A 24037-nucleotide genomic window follows, 5' to 3' on the forward strand; every position below is an offset into this window, starting at 1 on the left:
GCTGCAGTTTATCTAGATCAGATTATAATGTTTTTGAAGAGTGTGAGATCAAAGCTGCGATATATTCTAGCATAAGGAAGGGGAACCTGTGCCTATCCAGAGCTTGCGACAGTTCATGAAGAGCCCACAGCCAAGTCAAAGTATCCTGTTGTCAGCCCTTCAAAGTAGACCAGACTAGGAAATTATGAATGCTAATACTACTTTTATTATAAGGTTACAATAACACGATCTTGCAAATCTGAATGCGCTTCCCATCTCCCTCCCTTTATCTTTGTGAGGACTAGAGAGGGTCTTGTCTGCTTTCTCAGGTTACAGTTCTGGCCCAGACTCAGGTTTCTTTTATCTGACCATTGTCCTGATTATGGCTCTTCCTCCTGTTCCTCAAGGTTATTCCTTCTTCCCATTACATTTATTGGGTGAGTTGAACAAGTTGTCTTTCAAGGAAGAACATCCACCTTTTCTGTAGAAGTCCCACTGTGTCTCTGGATAGAGTTAGCTGTGCAGGAGGATTGTACTACTTTCTTAGTGCTTTGATCCATGTTTTGATCTCAACCTCTCTTTAATGAGCAAAATCAAAATTAATGAAGGGACTATCAGAACAAGGATATGAGCAACAGAAGCATGTCACTCCCCTTCACCTTTTCTTTTCCCATACCCTCAAGATCCAAAGGACATAGTAAAAGGGAGCCATTGTTTAACTTTGGGAATTTTTATTGATTTCAAGGGTGATGACCAAAGGTAGAGAGATCTATATCTGGGTCACTGGTGGTGGATTTGGGGAGTGAATGGATTCATTCCATCCCCTAATCCATTGCTCTTCGTCCCAGTGGAAACCAATGGCATTGACCAGCAATCCCGACCTTCCACTGATGAACCGCAGAACTGTGTTGGGGTATGCAGGCTCTGCAGTGAAAGACGTTCCCAAACCAGAACTCGACCCGAAGGCAAAGACATGGCCCAAGTTGGTGCGGAAGGCCAGATATTCCACAGAGTTTCCAAAACGGCCATGCGCCTGCACCAGCCCCTCTCCGAAGGCCAAGCGCATGTCAGATGGGCTGCCGGCTGTGCTTCCTTCATTGCTGGACCATGTGTCACCATAGCGAACCTGGATGCTGCATGGACAAGAGAAGCATGATGTTACATGCAGCTGCATCTTAGATGGGAATTCATGGTGGATGTTCATCTCAGCAGACTTGGGTAGGAAGGGGTCTTTCACATCCAGTGTGTATATATATATGAAAGACCCCTTCCTACCCAAGTCTGCTGAGATGAGCATTTACCAGCTCTTCTTCAGTCTGGGTGGAGATGATAGCACTGTAATCCAGTATATATGAACTACATTTCATATGGTCAATGGATCTAGAAGAATCCCTGCGCTCATTCATCCCTTTTCCCCCCTCAGCATTGTTCTAGATAAGTTCTCTATTCTGGATCTGCAGCCCTTACACATAAGTTTCCACATATAGGTTACTTATCCTCTCCTCAGCTGATTCATAATTCTTAACTGTCAAGTGCTGTTAAGTCCCCCCAGCTACAGACACATAGGGTTTAAAAAGACATACACACCTTAATATACAACTGTCATTTGACCTTATTTTCAAAGCTGATACAGGGCCTTCCAGCTGGTTACTTGATTGATCAAAATGGTCCCCACCACTACCACCATATTCTCCAGAGTAGGAGGAGAACTTTCCCTGGACTGGATTCATAAAGAAGAGGAGCAACCAGTTAATTTAACAAGGTGATTAATTAATTAATCAATCAATCCATTCTTTAGCTTCTCATGTCCCTGCAGAATAGCTATGAGACTATGCCCCATTTTGCTTCCCCTGATTAAACAGCCTCATATTTGCATACAGATTAATCCCCAGAAGTGACCTGGAATTCGATACAAGCAATCAAGCAGGCTGGTGCACGAAGACTGCTAGAGACAGGAAGAGGATCCTGCAGATTCCTGCCCTCACCTCCCATTGTCCAGGAGCCCAAATCTTACTGAAACAGTTACATGTTCAGTTGAAACTCATACTCAAAACAGAGTATCACACATGTTTGGAAATGTACTTATTTAATGAAGCAGAGCAATAGTTAGAAGTAGCTAGTAGTTAGATGGTAGGGCCGGTGGGTTTTTTTGGTTTTTGTTTTGATAGGTCTTACTAGCAAAGTTAGATGGTACAGGTGTCAGGATTACATATAGGTTTAGGATTTTATAATTGTATAAGTATTCTTTCTATTATGCAAATATATTATGGTGTATATTGATGTCATTGCTTAGAACGGTATTTCTCAATCTTGGCCATTTTAAGATGCGTGGACTTCAACTCCCAGAATTCCCCAGCCAGCTGGCTGGGGAATTCTGGGAGTTGAAGTCCACACATCTTAAAATGGCCAAAGTTGAGAAATACTGGCTTAGAGAGCCAGTTTGGTCTAGTGGTTAAGGCTCCAGGCTAGAAACTGAGAGACCATGAGTACTAGTCCTGCCTTAAGCATGAAAGCTGGCTGAGTGACTTTGATCCAGATGTCAGGCTTGGGTGACAAGCTGGTCAATCAATTCCTGTGGCAACCAAAGGATCAACATTTGGTTGATCTGAAAAAAAGCAGACCCTGCTTCTGTGGGAAAAATGCTAGGAAGAAAAAAAATGATTGATGTTATTGCTTATATGCAATTTTAACTGAGATTTACTTTTTATTTTGGATGGCAGTTGGGCCATACCCCAAGGGGGCACATTATAAATATTATTTATAAATAATATAAATTATTGGTTGATTTCTATATGTTTTAGGCTAGTAACCTTTGCAGACTTATTTACAAGGCTATTGTACATAACAATTCCTCAATACTGTAAGTCGATGCTTTACTTCAGACTCACTCCCAGAGAAAGCAGGAGAAAAAAAATGAATGAAATTTAAGACGTATACAGTAATGAAGTTTTATTTGAGTCAAGGAGCCTGCTTAGTTTCTTAGTCCATATAAGGCCAGCCAGATGCTGAGGCAGAAGAGAATTTATATGCAGACAATGTGGAGAATTTTGGTTAGCCATTCCTTCATTGCTGGGACTACGGGATTTGTCTACTCAGTACAAGCTTGGCCGCTAAACTGGTAATAAATTAGAGTTACAATTTTCAAACAAGGCACTTACATTTGAATCATGTAATCCTGGCCTGTCATTTTGGAGAGCTATGTAATCAACTACAGGCAGTGATTTAATTCAGATTATCTTTTTTTCAGACAGCCCTTGCAGGTGACTCTGATTTACTGCAACAATCGGTATACTGGGGCTGGGGAAAGCTGTTTTAACTAATCCATTTCTAGTCAAACAGGTAACAGGTTCCTTCTTTAAATCTTGCAATCTTACAGACCTAGAAAACATGCCTTTTCTGTGGCTGCCCCTGTTCTCTGGAATGATCCCCCCCCCTCGATATACGACAGGCCCCAGCTCTCCTTGCCTTTAGGAAAGCTGTTAGGACCTGGCCTTTCCCCAAGCATTAGGGGCCAACTGACTGGAGTCCCCTTTTAGTAGTTCTGCTATGTCAGGTTTCTAAGCCTTGGTGACTTGAAGATGTATGGACTTCAACTCCCAGAATTCCCCAGCCAGCATGGCTGGCTGGGGAATTCTGGGAGTTGAAGTCCACACGTCTTCAAGTCGCCAAGGTTGATTAACACTGTGTTATGTGCTTGGTCGCCATTTTATATTTTGGATTTTATATTTATATATTGTACATGTTTTAATGTTATAGGGTTTGGGAGTGTGGTGTGTTTTTTTGGGTTTATTGTTTGTTTTTTGTGTTTTGCATCACGCAGTCATGTTGAGATGGGCAGCCTTATAAATCTAGATAAAAAAATAATAAAGTTGCAACAGATATTCCGCAAAACCCTGTGGTTAACCACAAGGTTGGGGGCTCCCCTACCTCTGACTTTTGTCTACAGTACACATCTGGCCCTTGCACCTGACATAGTCACACACACACACACACACACACACACACACCATTCTTAGTGCAAATTATCACAATGTTCCATAATTCTTGCTTCCCAGGCACTGGATAGAATTCAATGAGAGCTGCCCTGTTTCTAGACCTTACCTGAAGTAGTTGACACTCCAGCATAAAGAAGAGAAAGAAACACAAAAAACAGCATCTCGGAAGGCGAAATATGCTTAATCTGAAGGTTACAGAAGAGAGGAGAGTTACAGATAACATGTTATCTTTTACAATACAGTTCTGTGCCTGAAGCACCATTGAATTAAACAGTTCTTCCTCCCAGACGCACCGCTGTAAATTCATGATTGCAGCAGCAAAGAGGCTGGGATATCAGCTTAACTCAGGGATGGTAGGCAGTTGTTCAGTTAGAAGCAGATAAGATGCAGCGAAATATGGAAAGCAAACGCCGGCTCTCGTGAAATACCGATTTTTTTTTTTTTCAGGGAGAGGCAACTGCAAGAAGGAATTGTTGGCTCAAGAATGCTGTTCAGAATTCACAAAGAAACTTCCCCAAGGTGATGGTTAAAGATCACAAGTTATTCTATTTAAAATTGAGACTTCTACCACGGTATTAGGGTGCAAAGATTTCGGATTTCAGTGACGTTGGCTGAAATAAGAGTGCAAAGGCAAATATCTAAAGAGAAAAAAACCATACAAGTAAAGAGAAAAAGGCCCGGATTGCTGTGTGATTAAAATACCACCCCTCCCATATTTCTATGTTGATTCAGAAGCAGGTCCTATTAATTTCAGTGAAATGTATTTCTAAGTCAATGTATTTTGGACTGGATCTGGAACCCTCCTCCTCCTCCTCCTCCTCCTCCTCCTCCTCCTCTCCTTTCCTTCCTTCCTTCCTTCCTTCCTTCCTTCCTTCCTTCCTTCCTTCCTTCCTTCCTTCCTTCCTTCCTTCCTTCCTTCCTTCCTTCCTTCCTTCCTTCCTTCCCAAACATGAAAGAGATTCTCCCCATGAAAATGTCATCATCATCTTTTCACTCCTGTAATTATTACCATAAGTGAATCTACTTACAATATTTACATATTTCTGCAGTGCAGCTCTGTAATTTACCTTGCGAAGGTGAATTGTTATTTGGTGAGAGGAGCCCAAGGCAATCGCATTCATCTCATTGTGCTTCTGAGGCTTTAGATTTCAAATAATCTGTTGTTTTCAGTCTCCGCTCCTGCTGCAAATGGGGCCTGATTTGAGAGAAAGGAGCTCCTATTGGTTTGGCAACCATTTGGGTAATTTCTGGAGTTTCATTTTACCTGTTGTTAGCAGCAGGGCACACTAACAAGGCTTCTGTTGTGAGCTAAGATTTCCTGTTCCTATTTAGGAGATCTTCATTCCAGAAAGCAATCCTGGGATGACCATACGCTTGGATGCTTACACTGGACTTTTTAACCAAATAATTTTTCATACTTCAGTTTTCAGATTTGCATGGCAAATAAAAATATGGGCTGCTTTTCTAATTCACTGCTACCTTGGATAAAGAAATTGATTGGCATCGGGGAAAAAAAGGTTACCTTTCTATATATGTAGCTTAAACAGCAGCCTAGAGGCGTGTCGTGGGGAGATAAAAAAAGTCAGGATGGGGACCGTGACCATGCAATCAAAGCCCTGCCCTGGTGACACATGTGAAAAGGGGCAGGGCTTTGATCTTATGGTCATGACCGCCATCTTGACTTTATTGACCTTCTTGCAGACACCCATGGTAGCCCAGGACACAGGGAAAAAGGTGCAGTGAATCCTTAGATCAGTGTTTCTCAACCTTGGCAACTTTAAGATATGTGGACTTCAACTCCCAGAATTCCCCAGCCAGCCTTGCTGGCTGGGGAATTCTGGGAGTTGAAGTCCACGTATCTTAAAGTTGCCAAGGTTGAGAAACACTGCCTTAGATCCTATACGAGTGGGATTTGCAATACAGTATTGCAGCATGGAGTTTCTTCTTCTGTATTATCCTTCAAGACAGTGTTTCTCAATCTCAGCAACTTTTCAGAGGTGTGGACTTCGTGCTGGCTGGGGGATTCTGGGAGTTGAAGTCCACACCTCCTAAAAGTTGCCGAGGTTGAACAACACTGCTTCAGGAAACCTTGTTTGACTCTCTCCCTTCACAAGATGAAGCACACCCCATCATGATTTGGTTCTCCCCTGCTGAAAAATAAGTGGCTTTGTCCATGTCCATGTCCTTTGGGTTCCCCACTGGATGGTCTTCACCTCAACTTCAGAAATAAAGAGAATGAGTTGCAATGGGGTTTTCAGATCTGTTCCTCTCCTCTGTCTGAGGTTACCGATCGGTTAATATCCCCTTCCCACCGTGGTCATTTTGACCGGGCTGCAGCAGAACCAGACACCTGCCTTGCACAGATGTGTCCATGCAATGTCCATCTAATGCTTTCCATAGCTCTGGTCAGCTCTTAGATAGGCACCTTATGTCCATGGGTTTAGCACTCTTTGAAAAAGCTGTAAACCCCTGTTCAAAAAACAGATCTCGTGCTCTCTGGAAAGGCTGCTTAATCCTGTATCGCCTAGAAGCTTGACTTAAGTCAGTGTTGTCCAAACATGGCCACTTTAAGATGAGTGGACTTCAACTCCCAGAATTCCCCAGCCAGCCATGCTCATCTTAAAGTGGCCAAGTTTGGACAACACTGACTTAAGGGAAAGGGAGGCAGATTCTGCCAGCTGTGTGTTCCTGGTTTTGTCACCATTGTGTGCATTATGGGTTTTCTGTTGCTTCTGCCACAAGGGGTTTCACATGGCCGCTATTTTTATTTTTATTATTTCTAAGGATTTACATAAAAGCACTACTGTTGTCATCTTGCTAGTCGATACTTAGAGGGCCAGTTTCACGCAATTTCAAGCTCCTGCAGCTGTTTGGGCAATGCACCACATTTATGGAGCCTCCCCCGCATGGGACAGCGGGGTCAAAGTCAGGAGTCGAAGGGACCTGCTGCCTTCCGTAGGAACAGAACTGCAGCTCTCATCACGTCCAGAAGGTCAAACCAAGATCTCCATTTCCTTCTCTCAGATATTGTTGGCTCTCATGCAGCGTGCTCAGAAAGGGGTTTGTTTCTCAAGGAGGAGAACGGAAATTGAAAAAGAGGACCTTGAGAAAAAGAACAGGATGCACCTCCATTCAAGATGGACCACTTTGGTTGCATTCATACCACATGCTCCACTTATTCTGTGAGTTAACCCATATTCAGGGTTTGTACAACACACTGAACTATAAATTTATCAAATGAAAGAGCCAGTGTGGTGCACGGGTACAGGTGTTAGACCTGGACAGAGATGGTCTAGGTTCAAACTCAGTCTCACCCGGACGCTCAATGGTGAAATATTTCATGGGGTGGTTGTTGTTGTGAAAGACATGGAAGAAGGAATGCTACATATACCACTAAAGTTTCTGGAAGAAAGGCAGGATAAAAATCCAATAAATAAAATTGGCCTGGCTTAACACAGACTACCAAGCTATGAAAAACTGTCCAGTGTTCAAACTAAGCACGCTTAGCATGTTGTGTGAACACAGCCGGTGGATATCCATTTCCATCCATGCCCAATGTTGTGGTTTATGAATCTGCAGTTGGTGAGGAGCCTCCCTTGAAGCAGGTGGACTCTCAGCCCTGTGAAATCCTCTTCCCCAGAGGGTTTCCTGGGCAGGCAGTGGGCTCCTGCCCAGATGGCGATGCCCAGAGGAACATTATGCAGAGGCACAGAACTGCCACACGATGGCAGCAGAGCCCATAATATTTGAGGGACCGCTTCTCCCTGATTACATCTGCCGGTCCCATTCAGGTCTGGCAGAGAAGGCCTGCCCGGGCGCCCGCCTTGTGGCATCTTCTCTGCCAGGAAGTGGGGTTAGCCCCGTCCCTCTTAACATGCCGCAAATCCCTCAAGACCTGGCTATGTGACCAGGCCTGGGGGTCCCTGGGGACTGGGGAGATTTTGCGATGGCTCCCTTGCTACAGTTAACATCATCCTCTGTGTGTTTTGTATGGTTTTTATAGTTTGAATGATTGCTTTTATATGTATTTATTGGTTTTCTTTTTAACTGAGCATTGTACGCCGCCCAGAGTCACTTTTTTTGTGAGATGGGCGGCTATACGAATACAACAAATAAATAAATAATATTGGTGTGGCTCAGCCCATATTGTCATAATTTTCCATCACGCTGCTGCCTTGAGATCAACTTTGTTCTGTAAAGTCTGTCTGGTGATTTTTTTATCCGTTGATTTGTATTATTACTGTTCACAAATAAAACAGCCCGATCGTATAGCTTTAACCCAAGCATCGCAAGCTGTGTCTTTCTGGATGGCTGATGGGTGGGACGGGCCAGGAATTCTGGGAGTTGAAGTCCCAACAGAAGATGATCAGTCCTAATGTTTAGCACCACAGCAGGGAAATCAAAGAAGCCAAGATGGTGGATTGAAGCCCCGCCTCTTTTGAGGGACATTTAAAAGGGGCAGGGCTTTGATCCACACAGTTGCAATCACCATCTTGACTTATTTGACCCCCCCCAGCAGACACGAAAGCATGGCCCTTCCGTACATGCCCCTTACTAGGGCACAGGAATGTCCCGGCAACCCCTTTTTGCTGGCATATTCCCATGATGTTGTTTTCATCTCATCTTCAGCCCATAATTGGGAGAAGGTGAAGTCATCCTCAGTGGTACTGGCATTCAAATAAAATTTTCTCCCTTGACTCCAGCCGAGGTGAATTAAATCTGTGAGGCTCTGCCACCCATTATTTTGGAGGGAAGAATCAGGCAACTGGACTTCCTGGGACCCAGTGGTGTTTGCAGGATGTGGTCAAAAAAGTCAAGATGGGGCCGTGGCTGGCGATTGAAGCTCGCAACGTTTTTAATGTGCAACGTCACGGCCTGTCTTAAATTTTTCTGGTCACACCCTGCAAATTCCCCTGGGTCCATAGGAAATAATTTTTAAAATCCTGTTTTTTCTTACCCCTAACGTGGCTGCATTGAATTAGGGGGAAATAAAAGTTGGAGGTGCTGGGGGCAGCATTTCTGCAGCCAGGAAGCATTCAGAAGTTGCAACAATTCCTTGCCCTCTTTAAAATGGAGCTCATGAGAAATTGTGGGGAGGCTGGAAAAAGGATCGACAAGAACCCAGGCATAAATGTCAAGAGATAGTAGATGAGTCAACGGACATTCATCTCATAAAAGGCAACTTAGTCCATGTTGAGAGAGACTGGGAAGAAGCATTATAAAGCTGAGAAATTCCTTGTAAGTTTCCAAAAATTCTGTATTTGTCCCAAGCCTTAAGGATACCTTAGGGAAATTGATGCACTTTTTGCTTTTTTGATCTTTTATTTATTTATCTTATTGATTTATATATCAAATTTGTCACCACCCATCTTGTTGAGCAACTCTTGCCCTGATGGATGCGGCTTCACTGATCTATATCTCGACATCCCTTTTTTTTACTCCAGGAACAGAACTTAGGCATGGAGATGCAAGAATCAGAAAAGCTTAAACTGTCTGATATTTTATTTTTTCAAGCCATTGCTTGAAAGACCGGGAACCCTGAGGGGAAAAATGGCTATCGGTGAACCAGGATATCTGGAATTTTTGAAGATATGATATCTAGAATACCTCAAAATGGTCTTTTAATTCAGTGCTCCTCTTAAGGGTTCAAAGCAGTTCACGTATACTATCCCAGCCATTGCTGAATTCCTCCCTGCAACCTGACTATTAAGGACACAGAACTTGATTACAGTAAAAAAGGAGAGTCAGTCCTCCCCCACTTCCTCTGTCCTGTCCTTCTCTTCTGACTCATTCTCCCTTTTCAGCAATCGTTGGACGCTTCTCCTTTTTCGCATTTTGCAAAAGCTGAAAAACCAAAGGGTGTTTTTGATAGGGAAGCAGCAGCCTGGCCAGGGAGGCTATGAACCAGACCCCTTGGGCACCATAGTTGACCGGGAGGGTTGCCAAGTCTCGCTTGGTAGCCCAGCTTGGACAGGGAGCTGCAGAAGGTGGCCAGGCGCCTCTCGGTTCTCCTCTGCGTGTGCCTGGGGCTGTCTGAAAAGCCTTGGCTTCGCTCAGATTCTCCTGCTCGTCTGTGAATCATTCGCCTGTTCCGGCTGGCTTGCTCGCTCCAGCCATCCAGCGCACGCAAGAGCCCTGCGCATACCTTCCTGATGACTTTATCCGTCTGGGCTTCCTCATCTTCTGGTTTCCATCTCTTTCATCTTCCTCCTCCCTCCCTTTGCTGGCATTTTCTTTCTTTTCGGCCGATGGGATGGGAAAGATGATTTTTCCACTTTATGGATTTCATGATCACCACTGGCTTCCTTCTCTTTATGTGGCCAAGGGGACCCAACGCTCAGTGAGTCTGCCTCCGGACAAGCACAGTTCCGCCTAGGCTGGAGGGTGATTCGGAAGCAGCCTTCGCTCCCTGGATTCCAGCGATGCCACAGAACGGCTGTGTCCAGACAACAAGCTAACCCCTGGTTAGACCAAGCAGAGTTTCAGGAATGACCCATTGGCTGAGTTCATACAATATAAACCAGGCAACTGCCATTTCAGCCTGAGTGTTGTGTGAACCCAGTCAAGGTGATAAAAGGATTACCTCCCTTCACCGTAAGAAAGGAATTACCTTTATTTAACAAATAAAAACATAAACCTTCAGTAGGTGAGCTGGAACAAAATCATCTACTTCAAGCATGTGCTTTTTTTACATGGAGAATTAAAAAGAAAAAAATGAAATGGATCTCTTTCTTCCAATTCAAAAACCAGCCACTGTTCCACCTTAGGATTTACCACCACCTTTCTCTACTTGACAGCCCTTTAGAGTGGTCAGGCCACCGTGAATGATGGGAGCTGTAGTCTGACATCCAGAGCCCTGCCTGGTTGAGAAAGGCTGCCTTATACGGTAGCTACAATGCAATTGTTCCTCACCCTCGTTTGGCAACTAGCCCTCTCTTGCTTATGGGCAATGAATAGAAATTCCAAAAAATCAGGTAGGAAAGGAAATTCATACTTAAGGAGTAAATCAAGATAGCTTATTGAAGACTTGGTTGTTAACTGGAAGTCACTTTTTAATTAAGTTATCAGGTTTGGGCTGTACATTTCTGAATGACAGCTAGTTGGCAGCAAGGAGTTGGATCTCTGGCATAACGTTGCTGCCACCTGGTGGTCCTCTGAAAGTTTGCAGCCCGGATATGATAGCCCCTTTTTGGTTTTTTTTAAAACTGTATGCATATATGCCTATACAGATGGGGTGTTGTAACATCTCGAATTACAACCGAAATAAAATTAAAATAGAGCTACGGCATTTCAAGAAAAGAAAAATTAAGGATGAGGTCTAAACAGCCTTCAACCAGTCGGTTCCATGGCATTTTGGTGGAGAGAAGACTGCCTCCTTTTTCATCATTTTTGGAATTAACCCAGATTAATTAAACCAAACCAAGTGATTGGTGCGAACTGTTGGTGCCTCATTGACAAACTTGGATTTTCCTCTCCCTCTTTGGGTTAGGGATGGTGCTTAATGACACCGCCTCCTCAACTTGACCACAAAATCGCTTCCAGGCAGGAAATGAGACGATCCCATTCACTGGAAATTTAAAACTAGCTCCTGCCAAGGAATTCTGGAAATTAGACTAAATACTAAACATTTCCTCTCATCAAGCAGAACTTCAAGTCCTCTGGTTTGGGGGTGGAAGCTGCAGTAATTAAACTGGTTCAGGCCTTATAAATCAAACTTTTTTTTTTTTTTTTGACACTCATGTGAATGATTGGCATTTTCACCCACACAAGATGAGCCCCAGCCGTAGAGCACACTTTGCCCTGGCTGGGAAATTCAGATTCTTTTCCAACTCTTGCTAGAAAGCCCTGGCAAGCCTCTGCCAGTCGGTTATTCATCGGAAGTACAGAACACCTGGTACCTTCCAGGCCTAAGAAGATTCACAAATCCCCCAACTAGAGCGAAATAGGCCGGAAAGACTGAAGTTCTGTGACAGCGATGGAGATGTAAGTAAGATTTTTCCATTCGCTTGATCGAAGAATCTCGTCTAATCCAGAAATGTGCATACTTGCTCCTCTAAACCAGTGTTTCTGGACCTTGGCATCTTTAAGATGTGTGGACTTCAACTCCCAGAATTCCCCAGCCAGCCTTGCTGGCTGGGAAATTCTGGGAGTTGAAGTCCACACATCTTAAAGTGGCCAAGGTCCAGAAACACTGCTCTAAACCAAACTGGTGCTCAAGCTTATCCGAGTTATGAAAATTCTGCAGCTATAGTTATCATCTGTCTGGGGTGTCTGCAGGGGTGGGGCAAAAAAGTCAAGATGGCAGCCACATCCATGCATAAAAAGGAGCAGGGCTTCAATTGCATGGTTGAGGCCCCCATCTTGACTTTTTGACCCCCTTGTGGACCCCCTTGGGTCCACTACCCCTTTAACAGTTACTCAGGACACAACAGCTATCTTCACATAACAGGCCTAGCCCAGCCAATGCATTCGCGCAACACCCCAAGCTTATTTAATTTTAAGTGTGCGTGTGTGTTTGGTTATCTGTCTTAGGATGCTGCGTGAGTCCAGCTCGTTTGGTTTAGTTACCGTTTTGATTTTTTCCCCACTACCATCTTGCATCTCCACCAATTAAAACCACAACAGAATTAAACCAACATACAATCCCAAATTGCAGAAATGAAACCAAGGAGGAAGAAGAGAAGGCAATCGTAAGAACAAGAGGAGTTAGGGAAAGGTCCTTGCAAAATGGTCTTGTTTTTAAGCAGTTCCTGAAAGCTACCCGGGACGGGCCGGTCAGATCTCCTTGGGGATCCCATGACATAGTGTCAGCGCTACTGCAGAGAAGCTTTCTGGCGTTGGCTCCCTAGCATCTGATATATTGTGCAAACTTAGAAAATCACTGATGTGTGAACACAGCCAGCACATAGCAGAGGAAACCTTTTGCCTTCATGGCAAGTCAAGGGGTGCCTGCTCCCTGTCTAGGGGCCCTACCCTAAAAAAGTCCTGGAGCAGCTCCAGTAAAAGCACATGAGCAGATGACCTTCTGTGCTCATTTGACTCAAGCAGAGAATTAAGCCCTGTTTTTCATGCAGCTCCGAGACAAGGAGGCCAGTCTCATCCAGAAGCTTGCACATTTGTCATGCCAATCTAAGTGATGGCAAAGCTTCTTCCCCCCTTTTCAGAGATGCTGATCTGATGGAAAGCGCTCTGTGCACGCTCCAAACCCCCAAGAAACGTTTTCAAGCCTCTAAGTCAGCATTTCTCAACTGATGTGTGGACTTCATCTTCCAGAATTCCCCATGTTGGCTGGGGAATTCTGGGCATTGAAGTCCATACATCTTCAAGTTGTCAAGGCTGAGAAACGCTGCTCTTTGTTGTTACAGCTTTGAATGTTCCAAGACTTTCTTGCCTCCTCCTATGTCTGGATTTGAGTTAAATTAAATTCAGCCTGGAGTTCTTTCAGGCTGTCATTCCAAGGGAAAAATAAGAGAAGCGTTGTGGAGCGGAGAGTTGTCCTTGGCTCGGTCTGCGGGGCTATTGGGACGTCTCAGGTGCTGTGGGTTTCTCTACAGCAGCCACCGACCGACCGCAGGGAGAAATACCTCTAATTTTGCCCTCTTTCTCTCCTCCTCCCCTGCCCCCCCCACCCTCAGATGAGTCACTGGGTGGTGTCAGGGACAGGCTGGTATGAACTCAGGGGACAGGAATGCAGAGCCAGGAGGCCGTAAGGGCAAGGACAAGAAAAAGGAGAATGAGTCAGACAGACAGAGAAGGAAATTCTGGGGGAGGAGGTGGCGGGGAGGAACTCAACAAAAGGAGCCAGAGGCTTGAAAGAAAAGCAGGGAGCGAGGGAAAGAAATGAGTATCGGGAAGTGGGAAAGTAAATTGGTGAACAAAAAGGAAAAGCTGGCAATCAAAATCATCCACTATGACTAGGGTAATAACAACACACTATTACTAGTGTAATAATAATACACCCCTATGTAAAACTTAAGGTTTGTTTAAACCTTCAGTTTTTAAAACTTCTATGACATTCCCGCTCTACCTGTCGAGGAAATCCTTGAGATTAGGTAAAAGGAAGAACTGAAGGAGGGGGAGATGGTAAAAACGAACAGAGCAAACTTAGCATCGAGAAGCGGAAAGGCTGTATGAAGATCCATCTGCACCTTGTAAGTTTCCTGCTGAAAAAATAACAGCCCCCCAACCCTTTGCTGGGTCCCTCAAAAAAAATGATGCAGGTTTTCGAGAGCCGAAAGGATTACGTCGAACCGGCAAAAGTGGAATTTGAGCGTTGGGACTATTCCAGCGTGGCTGTCCTCTGGGGTTGTGTTGAAGTCTGTTTATTTAATACATATTTTTAAAAGCAGTGTTTCTCCACTGTGTGCCTAAGATGACTTAATTGCACACAACATGACCCTCAAAGACATCACATCGACCTAAAAGCAAACAATAGAAGAATCCAAACCACCACAATTAGCCAAAGAGAAACCGAAGTCGGCTAGTTATTCCTCAAATGCGTAGAACATCAAATAAGCTTAATTTTGTGGGTGCCCACAATCCTCCAGGGCAGTGTTCCTCAACCTTGGGAACTTTAAGATGTGTGGACTTCAACTCCCAGAATTCCCCAGCCAGCATGGCTGGCTGGGGAATTCTGGGAGTTGAAGTCCACACATCTTAAAGTTCCCAAGGTTGAAGAACACTGCTCCAGGGGGAAGGTAATCTTAAAAGGAGGAGACTATCTTCAGAGATGGTTGTGTCCATAGTCACCACCTGCTGAATCTCCAAATTACACAGAACAGGTTGGAGAAGTTTTACCAGGCCACCCGGACCTAAAGGAGCCACCATTTGGGGTTTACAGATGTGGGAACTCAGAGCCAGGGTTACAGTTTTGATAAGCCCTGAATGGTGAGGCTCCTAGTTCACCCACAGAGCTTTTTACCTCCTGGGATCACCTCCTCCCTTAGCCCTCCAAGCGAGATTAGGAAAAGGAAGAACGGAAGGGAGGTGTGAGATACGGTGAAAATAAAGAACACAATATATTTGCTAAGCCAATAATCTTGGTTAAAGAGCCCTGGGTAAGAAGGGGCCAGGAAGTGGTTCCCATCTTCTTACTAGCAAATGGGAACCACTTTTCAGGGTTTGACCGTCATTAGCTGCTGGAATTCTCCCCACAGTCGCTAAAGATGAAATACCTGTAAACTATTTCAGCTTCATTTGTGAAAAGAGTGCTAGCGTTTCAAAGACCTTTTCTCTTCCTTCCCAAATCTTGGCTAGACCCAGGCCTGCTTGGCTGCAGAGAGGAAGCACACGGGGCGCCTTAGGCTATACTTTAGCTGCAAAGAAAACAGGAAACTACCCTTGGAGTTTTTTTTCCTCTGCCTGCCAGCTAGGCACTCCTCAGTCTGCTTTCTCACAAAGGAAAGCTGGAAATTCACTTTGCCTCGACTGCTTCGCAGGCCTGCGTGGAAGGAACATCCCAGATCTTAAGCGGTGCCTCCTATTTAACTGGCAGGCAGGACTCCAACAGGGCTATGGGCCAGTCTGTGGGTGGGGAGGCAGAAGTCAAAGGGGAAAACTCAGCCGTGGACCTGTGAAAGAACTCAGCTCCTGAGCATGTTGAGAGATTTTTCTGAGGCACAGGCATTCTCTGTCGGCACTTCTAGATTTAGGTGGCCGGGCAGGCTGATGTGTTAGAATTCTTCAAACAATGCCAACTCTTTTATTTATGAATGGATTATTTTTTGACTGAACGACCAAATTATATGAACTCCTCCCCCCAAGAGTAATGAATCAGGTAAGAATATTACTTTAAGGCAGTGCTTCTCAACCTTGTCAACTTGAAGATGTGTGGTCTTCAACTCCCAGAATTCCCCAGCCAGCAAGGCTGGCTGGGGAATTCTGGGAGTTGAAGTCCACACATCTTCAAGTTGACAAGGTTGAGAAACACTGCTTTAAACATTCCATTTGTTAAGGTCTAAGTCAGTGTTTTTCACACTTGGCAATTTTAAGATGTACTTCAATTCCCAGAATTCCCCAGCCAGCAGTCTGAAACACTGGTCTAATGGAAGAAAAGGGGTCTTAATCTGCCTCTAAAATGGGGAGAGGTGAGATCATCTGCCCCTGTTGAGTTCTCCAAAGGATGCCTTAAGCAGTGAAGGTTGGCAGCTTATAAATAGGGGGAAATCATGGAGATCAGATCTTGCAAAGAAGCCAATTAGAGAGAAAGAGAGAAACACACCTTACAAGCAAGGAAGAACAGAATTATATCAGTGTTTCTCAACCTCAGCAACTTTAAGATGTGTGGACTCCAACTCCCAGAATTCCCCAGCGTGCTGGGGAACCTGGATCAAAGGCTACCTCAAAAGAATCATGCATCAACTTCTCTGAACTGAAAAATAATACAGTACAGCAGGGAAAATACATGGATACACCAGAGTGGGGAAGAATGCAAGACAAGATGTCCTACTCATCTACTGATCCCCATGTTTCCTGACTTTGGCAACTTCCTGGAGTATAGACTTCAACCCCCAGAATTCCCTAGGCAGCATTGCTAAGAATTTTGGGAGCTGAAGTCCAGACATCCAAAAGCAGCCAAAGTTCGGAGACACTGATTTATTCATTAGCACAGTATTACCTGCTGCAGTCAACAGCAGGTTTTAAACAAAGTTGTTTCTCATCATCTCCTGCCTTTTAACTGGAGATGCCTGGGAATTTACTTGGATTATTGGCATATATAACATATGCTTTGCCACTGAACTCATGTGAGAGGGGGAAACACAAGTGAGTGGCGCCTCTATCTTGGAGTCTCATCATGCTGAACCACCTGACAGGGTTGTCGTAAAAAGATGTGATCTCATTTATGTGAAATGCTTTAAACAAAAAAAAAGTAGGATCTCACACTAAACCTTAAGGTGGTTTATTCGGCTTTGGCCTTTTATACCATGGAAATCTGGCCAATTGTGGTTTATTTAATACAGCATTAAACAAACTATAGTTTAGAGTGATGGGCAAATCAGGCCATCAATATTCATACTCACCTCCTGTGGAACATAGTTTGTAACACTCTCATACCAAACTTAAGCACCTTTTACATTTAAGCATTTTTATTTTAGCTCAATTCACAAACGCTGTATCAGGAAATGACATGCTTTTTTTTCTTACTATGGTTGAAAAAAACAATCACACAATAAAATTAAAATTCTCTTATGAGAGCAGAAGACATAAATAGTATCTCAACAGGGAGCACCAAAGAGAAGAGAAAAGAGAGAAGAGCAGACAGCAATGAGAATCAGAGAAAGCAATCTGGTGCTCTCCAGGTATTTTGGAGCACAACTCCCATAAGCCCGAGGCAACTTGAAAAAATACAAATGGCATTATGGGAGTTGTAGTCCAGAACATCTGGAGGTACCAAATTACTTACCTGATCGTCTTTTTGATGTAGTGGCCAGCCACTGATTGGAGAAAATGGTGCAAGAAGCCCTGTTGAGGCTAGTCCGTGCTCCTCTCTCATGGAGAGTTTTAGCACCCAATATTTCTCTCTATATACAGATGATCTAAAAATCACATTCATCTTTTTCCCTAAAGTGTTCCCCGAGGAGAAACAACAAAGGAGGCCCGCAAGGCAGATCTAGGAATTGCAAAGTTCCCCAAATTGTAACCCCATAGGAAAATAAATCACCCCAATATGGGGCATTAGGCCTGGGGTGCGTGTGTGTTGAAAAAGAGCCTTTTTGTTCCTCTCATGGCACAAAGCATCTGGCAAGGAAGGTGGTCAGCCTTTCCCCAAAGGGGCCATCCAAGCTTTGCTGGGGGTTTTTCTTGAAATGTGAACAAGAGAGCAGTAGATTTCACAGCCCATTGCTGAGTGTGCAAAGTGTAAGGCCCCAGAATTCCAGGGCAGGTGAAAAATGTCTCTCCTGCAGCTTCAAGAAAAGTCGAGGTAATCAAAAGTGACACTTTCCTTGCTGTCTCCTGGATCTGAAGTGTTGAAAAAGAGATCTGTGGGGAGAAAAACAAGGAAGATGAACGTGGCACTCAAAGTCAGGGCAGCCTTTTGCAACATGGTCCTTCCTTGATGTCTCCCGCAGTTCCCATCCCTCTGGCTGGGAATGGTAGGTGGGTATGCCGAAAGATCTCAGAGGTATTACCTTGGGAAAGGAAGGCGCTGAAAACAGACCAGTGAAACTGGACCTTTGCTTGGTCATTAACCTTATTCGTGATCTTGGGCCAGGTACCAGTTTCAGGTCAGCCTACCTGCCAGGGTCGTGGTGAAGTTAATAAAGGGCCATGATGCCATTTACCCTTACTTGAGCTCATCTGATGAAGAACAGGATTTTCAAAAAGCAAAAATATCCCAAGCATGAAGTTGAGAAGCCACATTCAAAGTTTTCAGGGAGGGTGTGAGATCAACAAAATAGTCCTAACCAACTTTATTCAGAAATTAGACTTAGTCAGGCATTACTCCCAGTGAAATATGTATGCTAGGATAGCCTTCTAAGATTATTCAAACATGATAGTGTTCCGGAATGAACACGAACTATGTCAAAAGGGAAAAAAAAGACTTCTGCTATTACAGTGTGATGTCACTGAAAGACCTTCACACAAATATATTTAGCTTCTGTAAATGTTTCACTATTTAGAAAAAAAGTTTTCTGTTCAAGGTTATTGGGGAGGTTTTTTGAAAAAGAGGGAAAACAAACATTTCTTGATTGTTTTTGAGAACTAGAAACTTGGTTTCCTTTTCCCCTTTGCCAAATTAGTAGAAGTGTTGTACCCACAGGTAGAAAGGAAGGACAAGGAAAGGAACCGAGATTAGCAACCTCCCCATCTCACCTTCAGTGTATCAGTGATTCTTGAGCTGAGTGGCCTCCAGTTTCTTCAATCGGGGCTGGAAAGAGAGCAGAAAGATAGTTAAATGTTTATCCATGTGAAGGAGAGGAGGAGAGATGCTCACTGTAACGACAATTTCAGCTAGGATGAAATATCGCAAAGAGGAAGAACTTACTGGTGAATTTTTCTCGTCTTCGGCAGCGGGCATAAATTATTATGCCCCCAATGATGCTAGCCAGAAAAACAGCACCAAGTGATGCTCCAACTAACAACCACAAATTTAATGTATTGGTGGGCTGGGGGTCTCCACCTGCAAGATTGAGGAGAGAAGAACACCTTAAATTTCCCTGCCAAAAATGGCCTTCAGCTAATCCCAACGGATCTTTGCCTGGTGTAGCCAATTTCTTAATCTGAAACAGACATCTATTGCTCAAAAATCCTTTTCCTTCCTGCCAACCGAGGCTGACTTGCCACTAGCAGTGGAATAAAATTGCATATAAAGGCTTTACTTTTTCCAGTTTTAAATGTTGGAGCAGGGGTGGGAAAAAAATATCAGTTATCTTTTTCTTTGCCAGCAGCACAACCCTGCTCGTAAGAAGGCTGGCCAAAAATTGAACCTATCTTTCATTCTGAATTGCAATTAATTCCAGGCCCAGAGATGCAGCTTTGAGAGAAAGGCTGATGCAGAGCAGCCACACGGTAGATTTGGAGCTTTGTAAGGGGGATGGCAGCATCCATGTCTGCTCTTAGCATTGGGAGATTATTGGTGGAAATTACCAATGTTTGCTACCATTTGGTCCCAATCGAAAGGGGAGGAATTAAAAATAAAGAATATCATTACAAAGCAGACCTACAGCTAAAAGTAGTTGGCTGGGTGTCTGCAAAAGCCAAGATGGCGGCCACAATCATGTGATCAAAGCCCCGCCCCCTTTCATGGATGCTGTGAAGCTCTGATTGCCTACGTGCAACCCATGTACAAATGGGGAAGGGTTTCAATCACGTGGTCGAAGCTGAACTTTGACTTTTTGGACCATCCCTGAATAAGCCAACGGCCCTTGCATGCCCAACTTTGGGAAAAGGAAGAGGGCTGCCTTCTTGGGTGGCAGACGTGACAGGGAGGGGAATCGCGACAAGCTACGTGGAATGGAGCTGTGGGTGCCATTTGGCCTCCCTGAAAGATGGGATCCTCCATCCAGACTAGTTCAATTGCTAGTCTGTTGGGTTCTAAACATGCAGTGAGAAGAAGCACCATCTTGATTTTGGGCTCGGGGGGCAAAATGTCTCAGGCCGGGCCTGCCCTCAACCGTTTCACCATCCAGACATTCAGCCCCAAAGAATCATCTGTTGCAGCGGCAGGCTGAAGATCCAGCTGCTCGTCCCCTCTCCCAGACTGCTGCAAGAGCTATCAGGGCAATACCAAGGATGTGTGGGAGCCCTCCTGGACCACAGCCACAGGGTTTGTTAGGAGCCACTCACAGGTAGAGCAAAAATCATTCTTGTTTTGATGCTGGCACACGGAGCAATCCATGCACTTTTCCAGGTCCGAGCTCCAGGACTGGCCTCCAGGGCAGCTAGGCTCTGTGGAGAAAAACATCCCAAAGGTTACTGAGAATTCACTCATCCCCTTTTCACACAAACAGCATCAGGAAGTTGCTGCCTCCCTAAAGCAAAGCAGTATTAACCACAGTGCTGGTGCTTCTGATTCTGGCGCCTTGCAGATGTGTTGGACTCCAGGTCCAATAATCCCTTGCTGCCTGGGGTTGTGGAAATTGGCATGCACGACGTTTGCAGGCATAGCTACTCTCCTAGTGGGAAGAAATGCATGAACCTTTGGAAGAAGAAGGAAGGAAGGAAGGAAGGAAGGAAGGAAGGAAGGAAGGAAGGAAGGAAGGAAGGAAGGAAGGAAGGAAGGAAGGAAGGAAGGAAGGAAGGAAGGAAGGAAGGAAAAGTAAAACAACAAACAAGTTGGGGCATGAGAAGCATTAACAGCTGGGTGAAAATAGGGAAGAAAGATAAGGACAAAATGAGACTCACGAACGAGGGGCTGCAGCACTTAATCCATGTGATCCCTGCTCCCCCCATGACACCAGGTCTATTTCTAGAGGGGTAACGTCACTAGGGTGAGGGGGTGTTGTGTTTCACCCCGAAACGTGAACCAGTGCTAAGAACAGGAGAACATGGGGGGGTTTCAACTCAGAGGGCATCACATGGCTAAATGGCGGGGGGGGGGGAGGCGGGTTAGAAGAAGGAGAGGGAGCCTTCCTCCCTCCCTGCTATCACGTCCCTCACTTTTAAATGACTTCATTGATAAAACATGCCCCGTGCGAGCAGGCAACCAGATGGCGCTGAGCCCAGAAGCAGAGCAGGCGAACTGGGGCGGGCAGATGACTCAGTGTGGGTCGCATGACGCCGACGTCAGATCGCACTCCCTTCACGTCGGCCCCACTTTTCTCACTTTCAGGAATAAGACGCTTGGAGACTTTCATCCCGAAAGCCAGCCAATAGGAGGGAGGCAGGGCCGAGGGGGCGTGGCCTTGCATTCATAAACATTCCAACTTCTGACATCAATCGCTTCGGTGATTAATTTCGCGGGGAGGGGCGGGGTTTACCTCAACTCCGGAATTTGCGAGCTGATAAGAAGGCGCCACTAAACATGTGCAGATTGCTTTTGCTCGAGTCCAGCCTCTTTTCCCTTAACTATTCTCCTCTATAAAATTCCGTCGGAGTGAACTAAGCCAATGTTACTTTATATTAATACAATCCTTTTCGTTATCCTGTATTCGTTTCCATAAAGCTCCTACCGGCATCGCTAAGTTACCGGCTCCTTAACAGGTAACGATTCAACAGGTTCAGCCCTTTTTCAAGAGTAACGGAACTGCGATAGAGAGGGTTGCACCTGCTGAAAAACTGTCCAGGGAGTCCTTGTTAGACTGAGAAGATGACTGCACCGACGTTACACTGAATCTCTCTCCTCCTAGCAGGGTTCGTACATCTAAGCCTTTTCCTTAACACCGCGTGTGAACGCACTGTGCTTTGGGCAGGGCGCACCCCAGCGTCTACCGACACGAGTATCCGCTAGAAAGCTGGGTTACTGGGAAACCCGCATACTTGTTAAGTTAAAAATCGTTGCGAGATCCTCATTCCACGTTTTCTCCACAAAGGTGACCCCGGCCATCCCCATCCCACAAGCGGTCTTATGGTCAACAAGAAAAGGGCACAAACTTCATTCATTCATTCATTCATTCATTCACTCACACGCCAGCCGCCCACCCGTCTTCTCTCTGTTTTGTCCCATTCTGCCCGCTCCTCCTCATCCCGCACGAGCCCTCCCCCCATCTCGCTCCAAACGGCACTTGCGGACCGCGAGCGGGCACTGGCGGCAATTCAACAGGTATAGCTCCGGGGCACCTTCCGTACCAAGTTAACGCTGGAACCCGCACCTGTTTGCTCCGCCTACTCTCAACTTGTTAGGAAGAAAAGTTTGCCGAGGGAGGAGAAGAGGACCCCCTGCTAAGGGCTCCCTGCCCTCCGTTTACCTCCGATGGGCTCTCCCCGGGCGGTCCCGAGCAACACGGGCAAGAGCCCCAGGATGGCTCCCCAGGCAAGCATCGCTCGTGGGTCTCGCTGCTCCTTCGCCGCCACCGAGGACATCCGCCAGCCAGCGAGCGACCGAGCGAGCGACCGCCAGCCTCCGTCTGACTCAGCGCCGAAACCTTTCCGCTCCGCTCCGCTCCTCGGCTCGGCTCCCTGCGAGAGACGCCCCCGCCGTCTGGGATTGGCGGGCGCGCGGCCAGGCTCCGGCGCCCCGTCCTTTGATCTGCGGGAGGTGCGGGGGGGGGCACGGGGAGCGGGCGGCGAGTTAGCGCAGGAAGAGCTCCTCCGCGCGAGAAAGCCGCGCTTTTCCGGGCAAGGAAATGGCCCCCGTTTACCGAACCCGGCCGGAGAAGGAAGGAGAGGGGAGGCGGGGACGGGGAGGGGGACGGGGAGGGGGGCCCGAGCCCTGGCCGGCCCGGCCCGGCCCGGCCCGGCCCGGTCCGACTTCTCGGAAGCCCTGCTGGGCTGGGAATCCTGCGGCCCTTGGAATGAGCCGATTTCCGTCAAGTTCGGACTTTTCCTTTAGTGTTTCCAATGGGGGGGGGGGTTGTTGATGTTGTTGTTGATGATGATATAACAACAACAACAACAACAATCGACAGACTCTCCTTACCAAGGAGCATAGACGGGTGTGGAATGTTACAGACCGCTGAAGAAGAAAAAAGGGCATTGGAAGAATATCTGAAGAAGATGCACTGAAGCTTGTGCACCGCGAAGGCTTGCTGAATACCGAAGAGACCAAACTGGCCTACGAGAAAGACTAAATGAAGAATAGAAAAGAGACATGGCAAGGCAGAGTATTACACAGCCAGTACACAAAAAAACGAGCAGATAACAACTAGACCTGGCAATGGGTCAGAGCAGGAAAGTTGAAGAAAGAGACAGAGGGGCTAATTCTGGCTGCACAAGACCAAGCCTTATGAACAAATCCATACAAAGCCAGAATTGAGAAGACAGCAACAGACAGCAAAAGCCGCCTCTGCAAAGAAGCTGAAGAAACTGTGGACCACCTAGTTAGCTGCTTTAAGAAGATCACAGAGACAGACTGCAAACAACGGCATGACAAAGTAGCAACAATGGTGCATTGGAATATCTGTAAGAAATACCATTTGCCCGCAGGCAAGAACTGGTGGGACCACAAAACAGACAAAGTAATAGAAAATGAAGAAGTGTTCTGGGACTTTAGAATTCAAACAGAGAAGCCCCTGCCACACAACAGCCCAGACTCAACAACTGTTGATAAGAAAGACAAAAAAGTCAGGATAGAGTTCATTGCAATACCTGGAGACAGCAGAATAGAAGAGAGAGAACTGGAGAAAATCACAAAATATAAAGACCTGCAAATAGAAGTAGAACGACTATGGCAAAAGAAAGCAAAGATAGTCCCAATAGTTATAGACACCTTAGGTGCAATCCCAAAACATCTGGAGCACCACCTGAACACCATCAGCATTAACAAAATCACCATCAGTCAACTGCAAAAGGCATCTTTACTTGGAACAGCTTACATCCTGCGACGATACCTTTAACCCCATCAAACAACATCTGCCTATCCCAGGTCCTTGGGAAGGACTCGATAGGTGGATAAAAATGTCAAGTCCGGTCTAAACATCTGGCTGACTGTGTGACCTACCATAATAATAATAATAATAATGATA

General features: G+C 45.6%; 2 protein-coding genes across 2 annotated transcripts; both read right to left on the reverse strand.

The window, feature by feature from the left end:
• Positions 1–188: 188 nt before the first annotated feature.
• On the reverse strand, positions 189–5470 carry LOC103061521 (zymogen granule membrane protein 16-like). Its single transcript, XM_007432216.3, has 4 exons — positions 5042–5470; positions 4081–4159; positions 1567–1699; positions 189–1112 (listed from the first exon to the last, which is right to left on the reverse strand). Exons 1-4 carry the CDS (start codon positions 5093–5095, stop codon positions 749–751), a joined length of 630 nt encoding a protein of 209 aa, XP_007432278.1. The 5' UTR covers positions 5096–5470; the 3' UTR covers positions 189–748.
• Positions 5471–17041: 11571 nt separating this feature from the next.
• TNFRSF12A (TNF receptor superfamily member 12A) lies at positions 17042–22503 on the reverse strand. The gene is made up of 5 exons (XM_007432215.4): positions 22322–22503; positions 20262–20363; positions 18961–19095; positions 18789–18843; positions 17042–17954 (listed from the first exon to the last, which is right to left on the reverse strand). The coding sequence occupies exons 1-4, from the start codon at positions 22434–22436 to the stop codon at positions 18791–18793; spliced, it is 405 nt and encodes a 134-aa protein (XP_007432277.2). The 5' UTR covers positions 22437–22503; the 3' UTR covers positions 17042–17954; positions 18789–18790.
• Positions 22504–24037: the final 1534 nt, after the last annotated feature.

Source organism: Python bivittatus, unplaced genomic scaffold, assembly GCF_059951505.1.
Source record: "Python bivittatus isolate LINGU-HERP-01145 unplaced genomic scaffold, Pbiv_v1 ctg000440_np1212, whole genome shotgun sequence".
Taxonomy (NCBI): Eukaryota; Metazoa; Chordata; class Lepidosauria; order Squamata; family Pythonidae; genus Python; species Python bivittatus.